General features: G+C 41.2%; 1 protein-coding gene across 3 annotated transcripts in view; it reads left to right on the forward strand.

Annotated features, from left to right (window-relative positions):
* Window positions 1-19,971, forward strand: part of slit3 (slit homolog 3 (Drosophila)) — a 244,940-nt gene that overhangs the window by 190,675 nt on the left and 34,294 nt on the right. For all 3 annotated transcript variants that reach the window (XM_056383620.1, XM_056383621.1, XM_056383622.1), the window contains 9 exons: window positions 2,540-2,690; window positions 5,363-5,437; window positions 7,073-7,216; window positions 8,563-8,706; window positions 10,868-11,031; window positions 14,803-14,935; window positions 17,287-17,355; window positions 17,502-17,573; window positions 18,993-19,064. In XM_056383620.1, coding sequence (XP_056239595.1) covers window positions 2,540-2,690; window positions 5,363-5,437; window positions 7,073-7,216; window positions 8,563-8,706; window positions 10,868-11,031; window positions 14,803-14,935; window positions 17,287-17,355; window positions 17,502-17,573; window positions 18,993-19,064 — 1,024 coding nt within the window. The remainder of the gene's footprint in view (window positions 1-2,539; window positions 2,691-5,362; window positions 5,438-7,072; window positions 7,217-8,562; window positions 8,707-10,867; window positions 11,032-14,802; window positions 14,936-17,286; window positions 17,356-17,501; window positions 17,574-18,992; window positions 19,065-19,971) is intronic.

Here is a 19,971-nt window from a genome sequence, read left to right on the forward strand (position 1 = left end):
AAACTGGGCACACCATTAATAGCATAACCAATACCATTACATTTTGAAGGCTTTTATCTTTTATCCAAAGTGCTTTTTAGTATCATGAGCACATGTGCTGTATTTTTAGCATGGGAGGTCTCAGTGGTAAGGAAACCCCTAATGTTAGTGCTCTGCCCATGGAGCTAATCAAGATAACTAGATTAGAAATGCTCCAAAAACTGGTCCTGGCAGTCCTCTTTGCTTCAGCCCCTCCTCTCTGCAGTCCCATGCCTCTCCCTGCATCTTCTCTTCCTCTATGGACCTGTGTGGACATTTTCGCTCTCGGTGGACAGTTCTCTGGCTCCGCCTCCCTTCCTGTGTGGATCTGCAGCTGTCTGTTGCCTCTCCTATCCTGTGTGGACCCTGACCCCTGACTGAATGGTGCAGCTCTCTGTTGCCCCGCCTTCCTCCTGTGTGGACCTGCATTCTGATTGGTTCGTGCAGCTGTCTCTTGTGCTTGATCTAACCATGTGGCCCCGCCTATTGTGACATCACATGGTTCCGTCAAGCGCCAGGGACCGCCGAGCACACGCCCACCTGCCTCTCCCAGCCAATCACACTTGGAGGCTAAACACTTCTGTATGTTTGCATTCATGTGTAGGGCTTCTGATACATGGGACTTTAACTGTTGTTGAAATGAATGAGCCATTGACAGATAATTAGACACCAAAATACTAATAATCAATCAGTGTTGATTGTCAGTGCTTAACTGGTGTTCTACTCTTGGGCAATTTAAAGGTGCCCTGTGGAGTTTTCCTGTCAGCAAACAAAGGTTATGTTTACAGTCAGTGCTTGTCACCACAATTCATCGTGTGTATTCTTGAGATCTAAAAAATGTGTTCAATTAATTCCATTAATCTTAAAACATTTGCAAATTCAACATTTTTTAATATTTGAAATGGTGCGTTGTTTATATCCGTGGCTTGCAGGCCGGGAATCATCTTTTACCCCGCCTTCTTTTGGCACATTAGATTATTGCTTTGCACGTTACCACGACCAACTTTTGATTAATGGAATAGATGTAAAACGGGCAGCAGGCCTGTGTATTGCATCGCTGGTCAAAAACTCCACAGGGTGGCTCAAGGTGGCTCAAAAACATCTACATTCACCTCGACTGCTCAATTGTCAGCATAAATTTGAACTCTACACATCTTTTTTTTTCTTTTTTTTTTTCAACAGATGCTTTTGCCTTAGTTTTGTTTGCTTTGGAAAGTCTCTTTGTAGGGTTTTAAACCACATAAAGAGAAATGCTTGGTACACCTTTCTGGCTGATACCCCCGCCTCTGTACAGACCCCTTTATCCTTTTCTGCTCAGGCCGAGGAAGACAGAGAAACTTAAAAAACAAAAATCAACAACCCTTCCTTTCTTTGCTTTGTCGTCTTCCTTACTTTCCTTTATTTCCTGTTCTCTCCCTTGCTCTTCCTTTTCTGTCACCTTGCCAACCAACAAGGTTTTGCGGCAACCCAGAGACACTGTTCCAAAATATCCTGCCCCTGAAAGGAGCTAGCCACATCCCATGAAAAGATAAGACATCACTTGGCGAGTAGTGATCACCTACGGAGTTCAAATCAAGGTTACTCACTGAAAAATCTCCCTAGGTGGTCTTAGTCGTTTAACAATGACGAGCAGAGAACAGCCGTACAGGGTGTGTGCCAGGAGTAAGTGGAGACAGACCGAAAGAACAAGTAGTCTGTGCCAACGTAAGAAAAGTCTGATAGGAGGGTGGTGAAAAACAGAAAAGGTTAAATTGACAGAGAACAGGCAGACAACAAAGCTGGAAGGAGAAAGAGAGAGAGAGAGGAAGAGAAAGAGGGATAACCATGAGAAATACAAAGAGCGTATGTGGCGCACAAATACAAGTGCTGCATGATGTAAACCAGGTCTATTCCACAGGCACTGGTGGTCATAAATAATATCTGCTCACATTATATCTAAATAACAGAAGTGGTCTCTGGCTCACCATGTTAAACAAAAACATCCGGGGTTAAACCACATTTATCTACAAGATGGTTCCATAAAACCACCTGGATCTCTGTTTGTTAATTTGATTTACAGTGGTAGCCATACAGAACAGCACAGTGCCGCAGGAGCTGTGGAGATGAGTTAAGATCATTCATGTCTTGCAAATGACTGGTTATATTTAACAACCTTTGGCAGCTGAAATTAGAGCAAAAGTAGAATTTTCCGAACAGTTAAACTCCCAACAGGAAACGGGTATTGATAGCCTGGCAGAGGAATGAAGACTTTTGACATGGCTACATCTGAATATGCATTATTGGCTGGATCTTTTTTGGAATAATGTGTTGCCCTTCATTATAAGGTATATATAAGTCTAACACTAAGAACTTAATGTCTCTCTGGCATCTCTTCTCACCCCCTCCATCATTTTTTCCCTTTCGCCTTCTGTCTCCTACTCCACTGTTGACTTCATTTACTGGGGATTTCTTCTTCCCCTGTTTTTGTTTTTCCGTTTCTCTTATGTCACTTTATTTCCTCCTCTCCCTCTCTCCTTTGCAGGTCAGGAGGACTATCGTAGCCGTCTGAGTGGCGAGTGTTTCCAGGACCTGGTGTGTCCAGAGAAATGTCGCTGTGAGGGCACCGTAGTCGACTGCTCCAATCTCAAACTGATCCGTATACCTCCACACATCCCTGAGCACACCACAGACCTGTAAGTCGGATAGTGTTTCCTTTTTTACATGCGCACTTATATGACAAGACATGATGAAATATCAGATTAAAAGCCATGTGTTAGACTGCTCTAACCTGAAACTATAAACCACCACACATCCTAAAACAAACCACAGACCTGTCAAGGAGTTTTTCACTTTCTCAGCCACATGCGCTCACAAAAACACAAGCGTGCAGGCTTACATACAGTACATGCAGATATATACACAAATGCACATATGCAATGCACATATGCAATGCACACACGCGCGCTCACACGCAGAACTGCCTGTCTCTCTTCCTGTCTCTCTCTCCGCCTCGTTGCCTCTCTGAGTGCAGTATCGTGAACGTCAGTCTTCATTTTTAGCTTCCAGACCAAAATGCCTCTCAACAGTCTTTTCCATCTTCCTCCAAGTCCCAAAGGAGCCATCATGATGTCTGGCGAAAGGTCTCACACTCCAATACTGAATAGACCCATGGATCATTCATTTCACTGGTGAAAAATGGAAAGAGAGCAACAAATCTGATTGTGGGGAAGGTTAAGAAGTCTGAGTATGTGTTCAGAATCTGTTAGAATCACTGAATACAAAAGACATACATGTTTTAGCTTTGATTAATCAATGGGTCGATCAACGGGGAAAACCATTTTGATAATCAATTAATCATTTGAGTCAAAAAGCACAAACACTATTCTCTGGTTTCAGGTTCTAGTTTGTGAGGATTTGCTGCTTTTCTCTCTTTATTGTATGAAAGCAAACTTTGGATTTTTTACTTTTTGTCGGACAAAACCAAACATTTCTAGGACATCACCATGGGCCTCATTACTTATATGTTTTAGATCAGTCTTCTCCTGTGTAACGACTCACAACACATTGGCACTACCAAAAGAAGGCACAACATCAAATGTAAGAAGACTGCTGTGATGTGTTTTAAAGACTTTTAAAAAAAAAAATGCTCATAAGTTTTAGAATACACAGAATCTGAGACCAAAAAGTTTTTTATTATTCAAAACTGTGACTCAAGAAAGAAGTGTTGCTGCTAAAATCAGCAAACTCCATTTTACTTTCAGCACCTGGCCCTCGATTGAATATTCAATAAGATAATATTTCCTCACAGGAAACGGGAATCCAGCCAGAAGCAAAGTTTTGCCTAATAATGCTAAATCAGAATCAGCTTCACGATGTAGGTGAAATGAGGAGAGCTTCTGTGATTGCTATCACTGTGGTAAAATGGAGAATAGCTGAAGAATAAGAGACCTTTGTAGCAGATGCAGGATTACTGCCACAGAATCACTTATGGAGGTTAGTTGTATAATAGTGAACTCAACCATGGGTGCCACTTTTGATAACTAATAATATCAGTATCCCACAGACCATTAGCCCCTAATTCTGCTCTCTCTCTCTCTCTCTCTCTCTCTCTCTCTCTTTCTCTCTCTCTCTCTTTGGTTCTGTTATTCTTTGTGAAACGCCTCTATCCTCCCTCCTTCTCTCTCTGTCCATTCCCAGGGTGCTTCATGTCAAATATATAGGCCCACACTTTGTCCTTTATGGTTGGTTAGAGGGCACATCAAAGTTTCTGCCATTTTTGACACCCTCTCTCTTTTTTCGTTTCTCTTGCCTTTTCCATAAGAACAACCAACCAACTCGGATGTCGAAAGACACAAACATGTTCACGCAGACACACACACGCACACACACACACACACACACACAGTCTTGTCCTGTAACCTGCCTTATCAGGGGAAATCAGGGGAGGTAATGGCTGAGCTGAAGGCTTATATATTTTTATGCTCTCTCTCATCTGTCTATCTTTCTGTCTTTCTTTGTTACACTTCCCACTAGCCGTAAAAAAAATCCTTGACATCAGCCTTGATAGTGTTCAGTAGGTATGAAAGAATCAATCTTAAGAGAATTATTTGCACTCAATAAAAACTACTGTGTATTCTAAGTTGATACTGAGGTTCCTAGATCACAAGGTGAAGAGATTTGAAATGTTCCATCTACATTCTCTGCATACAAACTACACAAATCAACCCAGCAGTAAAGGCAATATGATTTTCCCCCAATCTACTCCAGACTTTTACAAAATGTCTTCTTTTAGTTTGTCTTTATCCAGGTTGAGCCATCTTTTAAGTTCCCCTGTATCTCATTAGAAAGTATCCCCTCCAGCTGAACTTTCTCTTTCTTTCCCCAATTTCTCTCACTCTACACACACACACACACACACACACACACACAAAGAGCATCCTTTTAGCAGCACCCTTTTAGTACAAATTACCTCAATAAAGCAGATGTCTAGCTTCCTATCTCTCAAACTGTTTTCTCCTGGCTCAGGGCAGTGTGAGTATTGATGACCGCATAGAAAAGATTAATTTCTCTTCTCTTCTCTTCTCTTCTCTTCTCTTCTCTTCCCCTCTATTCTCTTCTCTTCTCCAAATTGTTGTTTCTTTCCTCCCTTCTGTGGTTTTCTGCTGCATCATACTTCAGTGGTCACTAAAGGCCTCTTAACCTTCATGCAGTCATTCCTCCCTGACTCGCAGCCTCTCTCCATCTTGTTTTGTGCGTGAGTGTGCGTCTGTGTGTGTGCATGATCATGTGTGTCTGTTCCCTTGAAGCACTTAGGCCCATGAAAGAAAAAATGTCTAACGTGCTCCCTCTATCTTTCTCTCTGCAGGCGGCTAAACGACAACGAGATTGCCGTCCTGGAGACTGTGGGGATGTTTAAGAAGCTGCCTAACTTGAAGAAGATGTATGTATATAGATCTATATAAGGCAAATCTTAAATGTTCAGTTTTCTATGTTGAGGATCGGGGTTTATCAGCTAAATCCTGCATGAATTTACTCATTCCTCCTCTGAGGAGGAAGTAAAGTGGACCATCCATGGTAGTGAAGTGTGCGATGGGGATATTGTTTATTGTTTTTAAACTCTAATGAGATAGTGCTCTTATTCAGTCTTTCCCCTGTTTTATCTTTGGCTGATAGAGGAAGGAAGGAATAGCACTGCAATTACAAGACGACTGAACCAAGAACAGATTGATGAGAACAGGTGGAAAGACGTGGATGGACAGAGCTAGGGAATGCAATTAGAACCAGAAGTGAGCAGGGAGAGAAAAGGAAGGAAGGAAGGAAGGAAAGGTGATGGGGGGAGGCCAATGGAATGAAAAGGGGGAAGGAACGAAAAGAAAATGGTAAGGAGGAAGGATGGAAGGAGGATGAGGACGAGAGAAAAGTGTGGAGGAAAAAAATGCACATGCAAAGAGGGCAGGAGTAAAAATGAGAGAGACATGAGTGAGGGATAGAGGAAGAGGAGTGGCTAGAGACAAGCAAGAGGATGAGGAGGGACATAGAGAGAGACACACACACACAGAGAGAGGGAGAGAGAGAGAGAGAAGGGAAGGGAAGGCTGGGTCTGAGGTATGGAGGAAGCGAATATTAAATGGAAATAGAAGATGGGCCTTCAGTTCAGATTTACAGTCAGTCCTTATCTACAACCTACTCTAGGTGTGTGTGTGTGTGTGTGTGTGTGTGTGTGTGTGTGTGTCAGAGTGAGATAGAGAAAGACAGAACAGAGCAGAGACCAGCAGTTGATTTATTGGAGAGGAAATTGCTAACCATCTAGCAGTGTCAGTGACGATATAGATTGGCTAGCACTCATTTCCATTTTCCTTCTCTCAATTCCTTCCCTCCCTTCTTCACCTCCTCTCCTTTCCTCACTTTTTATCCTTCCATCTCTCCACACCTCAAAATTTTCTCCTATCCTGTTACTTTTCTTTTTACTCTAAAGTTTGTTTCTACTTCCTGCTCCTCTCCTCTCCTCTTCTTCCTTTCCTCTCCTCTTCTTCATCTCTTCTCCTCTCCTCTCCACCTGATAAGAGAAAACAAACTAGCAATGAATGAAAGCTACCATAGATAGATAGCTATCATCTCAAGTTATTGTCTCTGTGTCCAAACGCTTCTCTTTTCATTTTCATTTTTCTCATTGTCTGTGCAAGGAAGAGAGATAGCAATCATTTTCAGTTGTCTGTGACCACTTGTCTCATTTACTTGTGTGTGTGTGTGTGTGTGTGTGTTGTGTGTGTGTGTGTGTGTGTGTGTGTGTGTGTGTGTGTGTGCTTTGTGAGTTATAGTGATGGCTGTAAGCTGTTATCAGTATATCTATTGTACAAGGCGAGGACATTAAGATGAAAGAGAGAAGAGTTAACATTTATTAGTTGAAGGGATGTGATTGATCACTGCAATTAAAGTGTGAATATTGTGTACGTGTGTGTAACACTGTTCATATGTGTTTGCATCTGTGGTTACATTATCCCTCTAGTGTCGTGAAAGTCTTCATGTAATTAAAACAAACACAAACAAAATCTGTAATTTCTTTTCCTTCCTGCAGCAACCTGAGCAACAACAAGTTGCGGGACATCCGCGAGGGTGTGTTCGACGGAGCTGCTGGAGTTCTGGAGCTGCTGCTGACAGGAAACAAGCTAACTGGGCTGCAGGGACGCATGTTCAGAGGTCTCACTGGCCTGAAAACTCTGTAAGTTCTTTATAAGAGTGTGTTTGACTGTGTACAGTTGTGGTCTGAATGTTCAGAAAATTAATATTATGCGATTACGTAGGCTACAGGTAAGTAATCCCACTGGTTTGAATGTTCTTCCCGTCACTCTACAGAGTGGTAATGAATGCTGATTAAAATGTGTAAAAGCTTATTTTTTACTCAACAAAGAGATGGTAGAGGTAAATAAAGCACAGAGCAAGTAGACCTGAGAGGATGAATGTAAAGGATAAGCAGGTAATCACATAAATGTGACTAAAAACAAGGCCATCGTATAATGACTACACACGAGTCTTTTAACGGTTCAGTCAATGTGTCAGTCTTGTTTTTCAAGTAGCCATGTGAAATGAGGATTTTTTTGCAAAGCATGTTGTTGACTGTTTCTACGTGATTATATAGAGCTCAGTTGTTGTGTTTACTGCCCGAGTGCTACAGTATATTTCCTGAAAAAATGGCCACCAAGTGTTGTCGTGGTTGGGACTGCTAGTTGTGAACATCTTACACCATGCAGACTTTGACTTGTGTGAGCATCTTACTGATTGTAGGCTTCATTAACTTTTTCTTTTCCAGACTGAAAAGAGAGGAGAAGGTTTGTTTACTCACTCACCCTGAAATCAAGGCTAATGACAGCATATTGTTGTTCCTCTAATTTGGAGACCCACCATAAACAGGCTAGCGTCCAATTAGGGGTTACAGGATAGTGTACAAAATCATGAGCTAATGTTGTCTGTGTATGCTCAGTAATGACTAGCTAATGCTATCGTGTGTATATATATATGCCGGCTAATGACTCTCTAATGGTATCATGGCTGTCTCTGCATTATGTTAAGAGGCTCCCTGCTCCAGTAATAGCCTTGCTAACTAGGTTAGCCCATCCCAGAGATTGCTAATGCTAACTAACTCAGTTTGCCTGGTCCCACATGACTGAATGTCAAAAGCTAATGTCACATTACAGAGTCTGTCACGGTTGTCTTTTGGGAACTGGTTTGAATTTACCCATGCTTCCTGTTTTATCTTTTGTTCATGTCATTATGGGTTATGTTCTTTTATCCTCTTCATCTGACCCTTTTTATCCACCAAAATTATGTAAATGTTTTACTTTTTATTCAACTTTTTTACAGACTAAGACTGTCTGTCAAAACACATCCCTCGAGTAAAAGGAAGAATAGAAGTATAACCAATGCCTGATCCATCAGTTTAAAGTTTTTAACATTTGGGTACTAAGATTTATGCATCAAAAGCTTGATTTTCCTGTGGTCTCCTGTTCAAGTTAAAACAAAATGTGCAAGCAATGACTTTTTAGCATTATTTGGTGCTTGTGTTTCCAGAATGCTGCGGAGTAACCAGATCAGCTGCATTGACAACAGTACGTTTACGGGTCTGAGCTCGGTGCGTCTGCTGTCTCTTTACGACAACAGGATCTCCAGCATCGCCCCAGGAGCCTTCTCCACCCTGCACTCCCTGTCCACCATGTGAGTCATTTCTCTCGGCCTTTCTTGCTTTTTATACAGTAAATTTTCCTGTTTTTTGGGGTTTTTTTTTCATTTCTATCCCATTGTTCCTGCTATCTCTCAATATATGTCACAATCTCTTTTTTTCAAATGTAGCCACACTTTAATTTGTGTCAAGATGCTGACTAGCGTTCAGTCTGTGAGGAGAAGTACAGAAACAACTGCCACAATATAAAGCTATGGCAACCTTTGACCTGCCACATAACACTACTGTTAGGAAGCAGGAAAGCAGTGAATATGTATGTGTGTGTTTTTTTTCTTCTTCAATCTTCTGACCACCTCGATGTGAAAGCTGTAAATAATAGATTTTACCAGGTCAATAAAACATTACAGGTTGATTTTTATATACTTCTTCGTACGGTGAACGGAGACATGCCAAGCCCCAAAATAAAGTCTCCCCACATCCTCTTTACTCTCTCTCTCTCTCCTCCATGTTTTCTTCCCTTGTTCTGCCTTGCTCTCTGTCCTGCTGTGTACTTGTCATCTTTGATTCAAGTTTCTTCTTGAGTCTTTTGGGAGGAAAGGTGGAAGACAACGGAGGGGAAATGGGGACAGTGGAGGTAGAGGATGGATGGATGCACTGTTGCATAAACTCAGGATTGCTCAGTGGGGCTGTTGGTGATTATCACTACACGAATGGAGAGATATTATAGTTCCCTCATCCCTATCATTTGTCACAATTCTTATTTTTTTCAGCATTAGTTTTTCATTGGCCTTGTAGTAACACTTGATTTTGTATGCAACACCTGCCTGCTGTCAGGCATGAAAGAAAGATGAGTAGTTTTTTATTCCTAGACCCTCTGTTCTTAACACTTCCTGTGTTCATTTCCTTATCTTTCCACAGTTTTTCTCCACTTCTCTTTTTCTCTGTCTCTCTCACTCCTACGATTTCTAATATCTGTCTCCATTTTTAGTGCATTGTTTCCCATTACAGTTTGTCCATTTAATTAAAAGATTAACACGCTGAAAAGGAAGGAAGGGATTTAGCTTAGGTCTGGTACCCACGCAGTGAGGTCAATTCATTACAAGGAAATGAGGAAATAACTCGTCCCTATCTGTAACAGCACACCATTAATATTGTAGCACAAACAGCAACATTCAGGTTTATTAGTTCGGCAGTAAGGTGCCACTTGCACATCTCGAGACACAAGATGGAGGCACCCCATCAGCATTATAGAGATACATGTTGACTTCTAGTACGCCAACTGATATACTGTTAACATTTAGCTCTCTTTAAGTTTTCTACTTGCATCTTCTTGTTCATACTTGTTCTACAACCTGACACCTAGATGTGCCAGAACTAGAGACGCTGTAATGTGTCACCATTCTACTATGTACTGCTAAAGCTATCGGCTATCCCACCACATTCGGTTTAAATGTGGTTCAGCATAAATATTACATGAGCGGTCATACAAAAGCAACACAAATGCAGTGAAAGGTGATCAACAATGACTAAAATGGGTAGATAACCTTTTCTCTTTTTTCCCTCTCGCTTTCACAATTTCTCTCACTCGCCCACCTTCTCTTTTTCATTCTCCATTTCTCGTACTTTACAAAGTGAATAAAAATATCTGATAACCTTTTCTCTTTCGCTCTCTTTTGTTCCCTTTTCTCTCTCTTCCTCTTGCCTCTTTGTTTTCCATCTAAATTTATTCTTATATTTATGACTGACCAAAAAACAACAACTTGTTTTTCAGCGTACACTATACCATACAAATAATAATACTTTTGATTATAATTTCAAAATTTGGAATGGGTCCTGACCTAAGTAGCTAATAAGCTCTCTGTTTTGCTTTGTGTCCCTCTTTTTTGTCTTATTATGGATCCTGCCTGCAAATCTGTAGTGATTGTAGGTTGTCTTGATGGACGGTATCACTTCACTCTCAGACTTTATGTATCAATATTTTGTTTGTAAGGGCAAAATTCAGGGAAAACATTAAGCAAATGTGCATCATTTTGCTGTGATGAATTCATTATATTGTGGAGAGATAATCATTTACTGTAGCTATAATTGTGCAGCTACATGTTTAGGAAGCTGCCAGTATTGATGTCTGTTTCTGTTTCAGTGATTTCCTTCTCTCTCTCTCTCTCTCTCTATTTCTGTTCCTGTTTATGTCCATAGTAACCTCCTGTCCAACCCATACGTTTGTGATTGTCACTTGGCCTGGCTGGGTCAGTGGCTGAAGAAAACCAGGGTGGTCAGTGGAAACCCTCGCTGTCAGAAGCCGGCCTTCCTGAAGGAGATCCCCATCCAGGACGTGGCCACCCCTGACTTCACATGTGATGGTGAGCGTCTCTTTCTGTCTGTCCTTACAGTAGATCAGTTGTTTGTTTCTGTTTTATCTTAAGTTCCACGATTTGAAGTAACAGTTCTTAGACATAAACCAGGACTGAGCAACACTTGAAACTGTACAGGATTATTCTACCAAGTTACACAGGATGTGGCTGCACATCCCATCTGTATTTGAAACTACACTGGAGTGTCAGGAAACAAAAAAGGTCATAGCCTGAAACCTAAAACAAATGACGCGGCGGTCAGCAGCCATGTGTCCTACACAGATAAGAGCATGAGTCAAGTGATTGAGAAGTAAATGAAATGTGTGTTTGCATCATGTTTATTCATCCCAATCACTGAATACATTCTCCATTTTTCAAGAGATACACTTGGAATAAATTTCCTCAGCGTAAGTTATTTTATGTTTGTGATAATGCAGTAACTCTGACTAAAGTATTTTAAAGTCCTTTGAGAGACATAAAGCTCAGTCATTGGAGGAAGGTAAATAAGACTCAACATTACTGGTGAAACTTCACGGAAATCCCTGCTGCAGTGCAGCAACAAAAGGTCAACAGAGAACACTCTTTGTTTTGCTACATGAGGATTTTTCTCAGTGTAAGTTACAATTCAAACCCTAGAAAAATAAGAAAAATCAATTGTTCTCAGGCAGATTTAAGTGATATCTCAGTGAAATCTTGTAACATCCTCAGCTATGCCAGATCTTTTGGTTTGTGCTGGACTGGACTAGACATATGTTCAGCTCAGATTCTTGTCTTCTTGTGTAACAGTCCTTCCAGATACTCATGTCAGAAACATCCATTATCCTTCTTATTAAGCCAGCAGATACACACATACACACGTGCTCAGCCGGGTATTGTGAGGAAAGAATGATCAGTAACCACTGGCAAACAGCAGCCTTCGATGACATCAGCTTGTGGTTTCAACAGTGACGTTGCTGTTACCACAACGATGCCTGCCTATAGCGACTTAGGCCATCGGCTTGGCCGCCAAAGTTTGATGCCATAGGCAAAGTGTGGTCTGGCTCTGCCGTCTATTACATCTTTCCTCCTTTTTCCCCTTGTTTCTTTCTTTAGTACTTTACACTTTAAACTCTTGTCGATGTCCCTCTCGCTCCGTGTTGTTCTGCCTCTCTCTCTCCCTCCTGACTTTCTTTGAATTCATTACACTTTTCTAATTTCCTGTAGCTGTGCTGCAACCATTTACTGAAAATGAGTTTGGAAAGTAGTTAGCTGGGTTGGCTCGAGTAAGGAAACTCTAAGATTGTATCAGATCTTAATATTTATTCTTGCATCTTGCACACACGCACATGCTCACACAAATCTACCTTCAACCTCACTCAGCTGCACAAACATAAATTCGAATGGTTGATACCACACTCAAGCCCTGTTATTTCCATCCTTACAATGGCTTTACAATGGTTAAATCAAATGTCTAATTTTAACTTTATGCTGATCCCAACTCTAATCTTAATTAACATTATACAACATACTGAGAGTCGTTAAACAAACTAATTTCAGTAAGAACTGAGGAACTGTCATACAGATCTAAATTACAGAAAATCCTTTGTGTAAAAGTTATTTTAATAGGTTTTTGACCTTGAAAACCTACAATTTGATATAGATTTTTTTTTTTATGTCATATTTAAGCTCACATATACTAATAGTTTGATGATGGAAGTCAAAGATCTGGATCATCTCCACCATCTAATCAGTTGTTCTTTGGCCGACAGCCCATCACCTCGAAAGCTTTGAATATATCTCGCTGACAGTCGTAAAAACTAACAGTCAGACAGGGGAAAAGTAACCTCTTGGCAACACTAAACTGTCCACACTCTGAAGGTGTAAGTGTAAATCTCAAGCTAGTTCTCAAAAGAACAAAAGCACAGAAAGGAACACACACACACACATATATATATACAACCAAGGTCCCCATGTCCGGTCTATTTATAGTTGAGTAAAATGACTGTTAAGTTGTCCAGAGGCAGCCAGGGGAAAGGTAAAGTTAATTGAATTTGTGAGGAGATATTTAGCGCATTTAGATGTTAGTTCAATCAGCCAACTGTAGAGTCAGCCCACGGCTACACATCCCCGTGGACTCGCCAACAACACACATCAGATAAAGCACACACATATACACTTGCACACACATACACACACTGCTCTACACGCGGGCACGTAAGCGCCCATTTACTCGACATTCAGACATTAGCACAATTAGAAAACTACAAAGTGAGTGAGAAAATGGCCATAGGACAGGAGGGGATAGCTGTTTAACAAACTAAATGTGCACCACACTCAGCATGCGCATGCACATAGACCTATACTTACACACATGCAAGTATAGCAGTGCAGCACACGGTGGCATATGGGCGCAAAGGCAAAAATAGCAAAAGTGTGAACATACATGAGTATAAACCTAATGTTCTTTCTCTCTCCACACACACACACACACACACATATACACACACACACACACACACACGCACACACACACACGCACACACACACATGCACACACAATCACACACACACACACGCACACACACACACATACACACACACACACACACACACACACGCACATGCACACACAATCACACACACACACACACACACATACACACACACACACGCACACACACACATGCACACACAATCACACACACACACACACACCGACTCAGATTGCAGTCGTGTTATTATTGGCTTAGCGTCCACTCTTCATTATCCCTCATTATGGTTTAAACTCAACGTGTTTTACATTTGGGACCACAGTTCGACTATTTACATACTGCAATGCTAGATTAAAGCTGCGTGTGTGTGAGTTCGTCTGTCAGTCAAGGAAATGGAAGCAGTTTCAAGCCAAGAACAACAGCTCTAGTCTCTGATCCTTCTTATCTCTGAGTGTTAGAATGATTACAGTCACTCAGATGTTTTTTTTATTTGTCCCTACCATGTGTTAGTGTGTCTGTGTGTGTGTGCGTGTGTGTGGAACATTTCTGCATAGCCTGAACTGTTTGTATTTTCACAGCGAGACAATTTAAAGAGGAAAAGAAACAGGGTAACCATTTAGGTTCTTCAGTCTTTAATTAAGAAGTTTGTAATCACTCAAACCACGATGTTTTTCACTGACGGAATTCACACCTCGCTATGACAAAACAGTGCAGGTAGTATACCGACAGATGACTGCAGGATGTAGCAACTTTCATTTTGTTGCTGTTTTTACACGAGTTTTCAAAGTTGTTACAGGGCATCCAAACAACATCTGTTCAGTCTTTCTCCAGAATTGTCTACGGGGGTTTTAATATTACTGTGACCTGCCTGCAGGTCCTGAGCCAGATGTTAAAACACAAGTGCAGCTGATTTTAACAGCCTCTAGTCTTTCGATATGGATTATAAATTACTCGTAAAAAGTCCTGAGTCCTGCTGAGTCCAGAGTTGAGTGGAATTGACTGACTTGCAGTTTAGTCTTTATATCTATCTATACCTTTATCTCTTTTTACTCTCCCATTTCTCTTTCTGTCACTCTCTCTTTTTGCCCTTGCCTCCCTTATCCCGTATCTGTCTTTCTATCTGTTCTTCTGTCTTTCTTCCTCCCTCCATCTGTTGCTCGTTTTTCTCTTTCTCATCTCTGTCCATTTTTGAATTTCTCTGTCCTTGTCTTTATCCCTCTCTTCCTTCTGTCCCTCTCCTGCTTTTTCTTTGTCTTTCTCTCTCTAATATCCCTCTCTCTGTTGCTCTCTCTCGCCCCTCTCTCTCCAGGTGCTGAGGATAATGGTTGTCTTCCTGCGTCTGGTTGTCCTGACGTCTGCACGTGCTCAGACGGTGTGGTGCGCTGCAGCAACAGAGGGCTGCACTCTCTGCCCAAGGGCATTCCCAAGGACACCACTGAGCTGTGAGTCGCACACACACACACACACACACACACACACACACACACACACACACACACACACACACACACACACACACAAAAACTCAAATACAAGGATCTACTTGTCCAAATATACAGGCACAAAAACTGATGAACGTAAAAAAACAGACATGTTCATGCAAACAAACAAACTGAACATTTTTGTCAATGCTTTCTCTCCAATAACATGCAAAGTCACAGCCACACACACATAAACACACACAGGAACACACGCTGTCACACATTGCTGCAGTGCAATATTGATGCAGCCGTTTGCCCTCTGCTGCTTCAGGAACTAACAAAGCATTTAGTGAATACACATGCACACATCCACACTCGCACACACTCCGTCTCTCTCTCTCTTTCCCTGTGTGACTTGATGTGTTTATACTCACAGGAGCGCTGCAGGTACCTGTGTGTTTATGTGTTTGTTTGGAATCTATGAATGACCACAGATATTAATATTTATATTTGTATGTACAACACACAGTCAAATACTGTCTAATATGCTGTGTTGCCAAATAGAGAGAGACAGAAAGATTGCCAGAACAGTTACCGACATCTGAGAGGGGATGCAAGGTCCTTGTTACTTTTCTAAAAAATATTTTTGAAATTGCTTTTAAAAAATGTTCATTTTCCAACCTTGTAATTGCCAAAGATAACTCTAAAGAAGCCAAGGTCCACTTTTTATGCTGAAAAGCTTTGCCAGAGTAGTTAAGGTTTTCCAGACTTTTGCCTAGTACAATAATGTGATGTTTTTTAGATTGACACTCATGAGAGAGAAACAGAATATGCTTGTATTTCTAGTTATCTAACACTAATAATAATGTTAATTATTTATTGGGCTTATGATTTCCCAGTATTACAACTTGTAAATTGCTTTGTCTTCGTCGTTAATTCCAAACTAGTAGAAATCCTCGTGATGAAGAAAGAGGCCAATAAAGAAAATGTCTATAACGATAGTAATTGTTTGAATTGATGTAGGATAAAGCAAGGGTAAAACAATGTTAATCGAGATTTTGGAATTTAGAAAAAAGTAGGAACAAAATCTCTCGTAGGGAGAAGTGAAATATTACTCACACACACACACACACACACACACACACAGAAAACCCTCTAGCTGTGAAATAGGCCTGCTCTGCGGGGTCAATAGCAGTGATTAGGTATTGATCAGGCTGAAGAAGACACTCCATCATACTGTCCATATGACCTACTTATGACCTGAGAGAGAGAGAGGAACAGAGACCAACGGATCATAAAGCGTGTGTGTGCTTGAGTGTATGTATGTTTGTTAACTAGTTTCTCACATGCTCACAGAACAGAGAAGGAGAAGTGGGGGACTGTTGTATATTTGCTGTGCCCTGCTCCTCCTGCTCAGTTGTGCAGACTTACACCCCAACACTTGTTATCTTGTCGTCATGTCCCATCTTGATTGGCTGTTTGGTGAATTAAGAGGGCTAATCTTCTACAGTTATGCAGAAAATTCAAATAGATGCTACAGTCCTACCTGTACATCAGTGAAGAAGCTAACTTGAGGTGATATGAGTGTGAAAAATTAATAGAACATGTCCTTCATGAAAAAGACTATACACTACCTCCATGCCTTCCTCTTTTCGCTCTCTACTCTACTTTACAGGAAACATCTTGTAACTCTTCTCTGCTAAAAACTGGTAAAACTGGTAAAACCAAAATGCTATGTTGGTCTTTTTCTAACACATGATTAGCTTTGCTTTTCGTTTAAAGGTCTAGTTCTTCGCTTTGGGATTAGTTCTTCACTTTTTTGACAAAAGTTAAGATGAGAAGATCGCTCACCACTCCTATGTCTTATTTGTGTTCAGCATGGAACTACATTCGCACTTTGGTGAGAGCCAGCTAGCGGTTTCCCCCCTCGACTTCTACTCTTTATGCTATGCTAAGCTAATTGTCCCCTGACAAGCAGCATACTGAACACAGACATGAGAGTGGGGTGGAGCTTCTCATCTAATTCGTAGTATTTTACAAATGTGGAACCATTCAGTAGTTGATCACATTCAGATAGGACACACCTGAATGTAAAAATAATATTACACAAAGGACACGCCACTCTTCAGGTAAATGTAAAAATGCCCCTGTAACGGTAGATTTGATTTCGTTCCTCTCATGAGCGCAGCTGAAACCAACGCCCTCTTCCTCTCATCTGCCCTTCCCTGTCCTCCAGCTTCTGCTCTCTTTAGTCACAGAAGCTGCAAAACCAAAACTTTTCTCAGCTATATTGCTATTTACTTACCCCCAAAGGCATATGTTTGTATATATGTGTAATACATACTACATTAACTGTGCACTTTTCCTTACAGTTACCTGGAGGGTAATATGCTGACATCTGTGCCCAAGGAGCTGGCATCCCTGAAGCAGCTGTCACTGGTGTATGTACAACTCACATAACCTTGAACAGAATACGCATGCCAAAAACCTGATTATGTATGTATACAGTCTGCCCTGTGTGTGTGTGTGTGTGTGTGTGTGTGTGTGTTTGTCTGTGTGCATTTACTATGTGTTTGTATCTACACAGGGACCTCAGCAACAACAGCATCAGCACATTGGCCCCGTACACCTTCAGCAACATGACTCAGCTAGCCACACTGTAAGTTACTATGGTAACGCACACACACACCCCACATATGTCTCAATGTTATATATGAGTTGTGTGTGCATGTGTTAGGTTAAAAAAAAAAAACCTTTAGACGAATCAATGTTTTCCTCTCTTAACATTGATTAATCTTTCCTCTTTCTCTTACGTCTCTCCTTCGACCCAACAAGGGTCAAGCTCTTCTTGTATCTTCCTCTTGTATCACCTTCTTCCTTCATCCCTTTATCTAAAACACATGTAGTATATTGTTTTCCTACCCTCGTATTCCTTTGTAAACTGCCTTTCACTTCTTCTCCATTCACTCAGTGAACCTGTTACCTCTTAAATTTCACTCTCCTCAGCTTTGTCTGTCTTTACTGCCATTCTATCTTTCATACAAATTCCTTCTCTTAAGTTTCTTTCTTTCTTTTTGCTTCTAGCTTACTGAGTGTAATACATGGATTTTAAATCAACTTACTGAATTTTGTGTCTCCAGGGAAGGTTGACTGAGCACATTTGCTCTCTTCCAGTAACTCCTTGTTTTATATTTCATACAGTTGCACTGATTCACGCCTGGGAGCTGCCCAGTGCAACCACAGACTTCTACTGTTAGCCCCAGATAGCATCACTGGAACGCTTTCTGTGTTAAACGCTTTGCTCGGGCACAAGAGATGAACTAGAGGTGGAGGAGAGTGTTTCACCTTTCACTTTCCACATTGGATTTTCCAGTCTTTCAGTTAATCTGTTTATTTATTGGCTATGAAGCTTCTTTCTCTAACATTTATGCCAGTTTTTAACCTGAAGTTGGAGGTCTGGTTTATTTTCCCTCTTTTCTCTGAGACACCTTTAGGCCTCTTGATAATCTGTAGTTATGATTATGTAGAGCAACTACTGCTGCCTTAAGAGACAGATATCAGGCAGCTTTTTACACCAGGATCATTTTCGGACTCCATGCTAATTATGCTAAAAGAAAGATAGCACCCTTCCCATTTCATTTCATCCATTCATCGGTACACTTACTTTTTGTTCATTTGCAGATTTAAGAGGAAAAATGAACCGTGGTGTGGGAGGTTGACATTCCAAAGACGTCAGATTTGCCTCTGGCTGTTTTTTACCTCCACCTAATTTTTCTACTTTATTAAATACGTGGCCTCCATGTTAATTTCCCCTTGTTTAACCTACATCAGCTAGAGGTCCTGTTCTGAGTTATTGTAAAACCAAATCTGCTTTGTCATCTCTCATGTCTTCTCTCCTCTTTGTCTCTTTATCCTCTCAGTCCCTCTACATTCATTTTTATGTATACGGGGATGTGGTCGAAAAGACAAGAGGAAAGAATTTCAAACGAATATATCCAAGAGAAATAATATTGTGAAAAACAACCTTTTTAGTCAGAAACTACGTCTTGTGACCTTGATAATGTCCTCTGTCTTCCAGCATCCTGAGCTATAACCAGATTCGCTGCATCCCGGTCCATGCCTTCAACGGGCTCAAGTCTCTCCGCCTGCTGTGAGTAGCAAGCTTCATCCTCGAGTGTCGCAGTGGATTCAATATTCAACGCTCCCCTTTGCTAGTTATGGCACTGAGTTAAATCAAAGTTTAATCATTCCCCAGGTGTCAGGCCAAGTGCCATGTTAGGACCCGGTCACAAAATGAGCCACAGCCGCCCAGTCGTTTGTTGTTTCAGCATACTAAAAGAGATAAAAGTGACAATCTCTCATCTCCTCTTTAACACTCCCTCTCTATCTGCATGCTCTCTCCCCCTGTGTCCCTTCAGTCTGCCTCTCCTTCTATCCCCTCCATCCATCTTCTCCTCCTTTTCTCTCTCTCCGCCCAATGTTGTGTTTGATGAATCGACCTTCAGCCTCTGTTTCTCTCAGTCATCCATCTGGCTGTCCACCCTCAGTCTCACACACCCACACGCCCGCACGAGCACAGTGCACGTGAATATTGCTGTCTGACCATCCCTCGCACATATACCAGCAGCTAAACACACACAAATATGAACCTACACGTACCGTATATATGTGATACACACACCAGCATGAACACACATAAATACGCACCATAAATGCTCATTGACAGAATTCACTTTTGAGTCTAATACAGGCTGGATGTAGCATTTTAAATGGTGCTTCATCACTGTCAATTTAACAGTGATATCTTGCTATAATAGATGAATCTATGGTTGATATCATTTTTGGCTCGTTCGCTTAAAGGGTTGGTTTCATTTGTCCACCATTTATATTTGTGCCTCCACCCCGATATCAATGGAGGTGAATGGAATCTCATTTGTGGTGCTCGAAACACTGAAAAATTGTATTCAAAAAAATTCAACAGTCGTGTCTTTACAGATATGGCATCTCTCTCCTCCTGCGGTTTCAGTAGAAATAGCCACATAACATTTTTTTCACTG

The sequence above is a fragment of the Seriola aureovittata genome, chromosome 8, assembly GCF_021018895.1.
Source record: "Seriola aureovittata isolate HTS-2021-v1 ecotype China chromosome 8, ASM2101889v1, whole genome shotgun sequence".
NCBI classification, from domain to species: Eukaryota; Metazoa; Chordata; class Actinopteri; order Carangiformes; family Carangidae; genus Seriola; species Seriola aureovittata.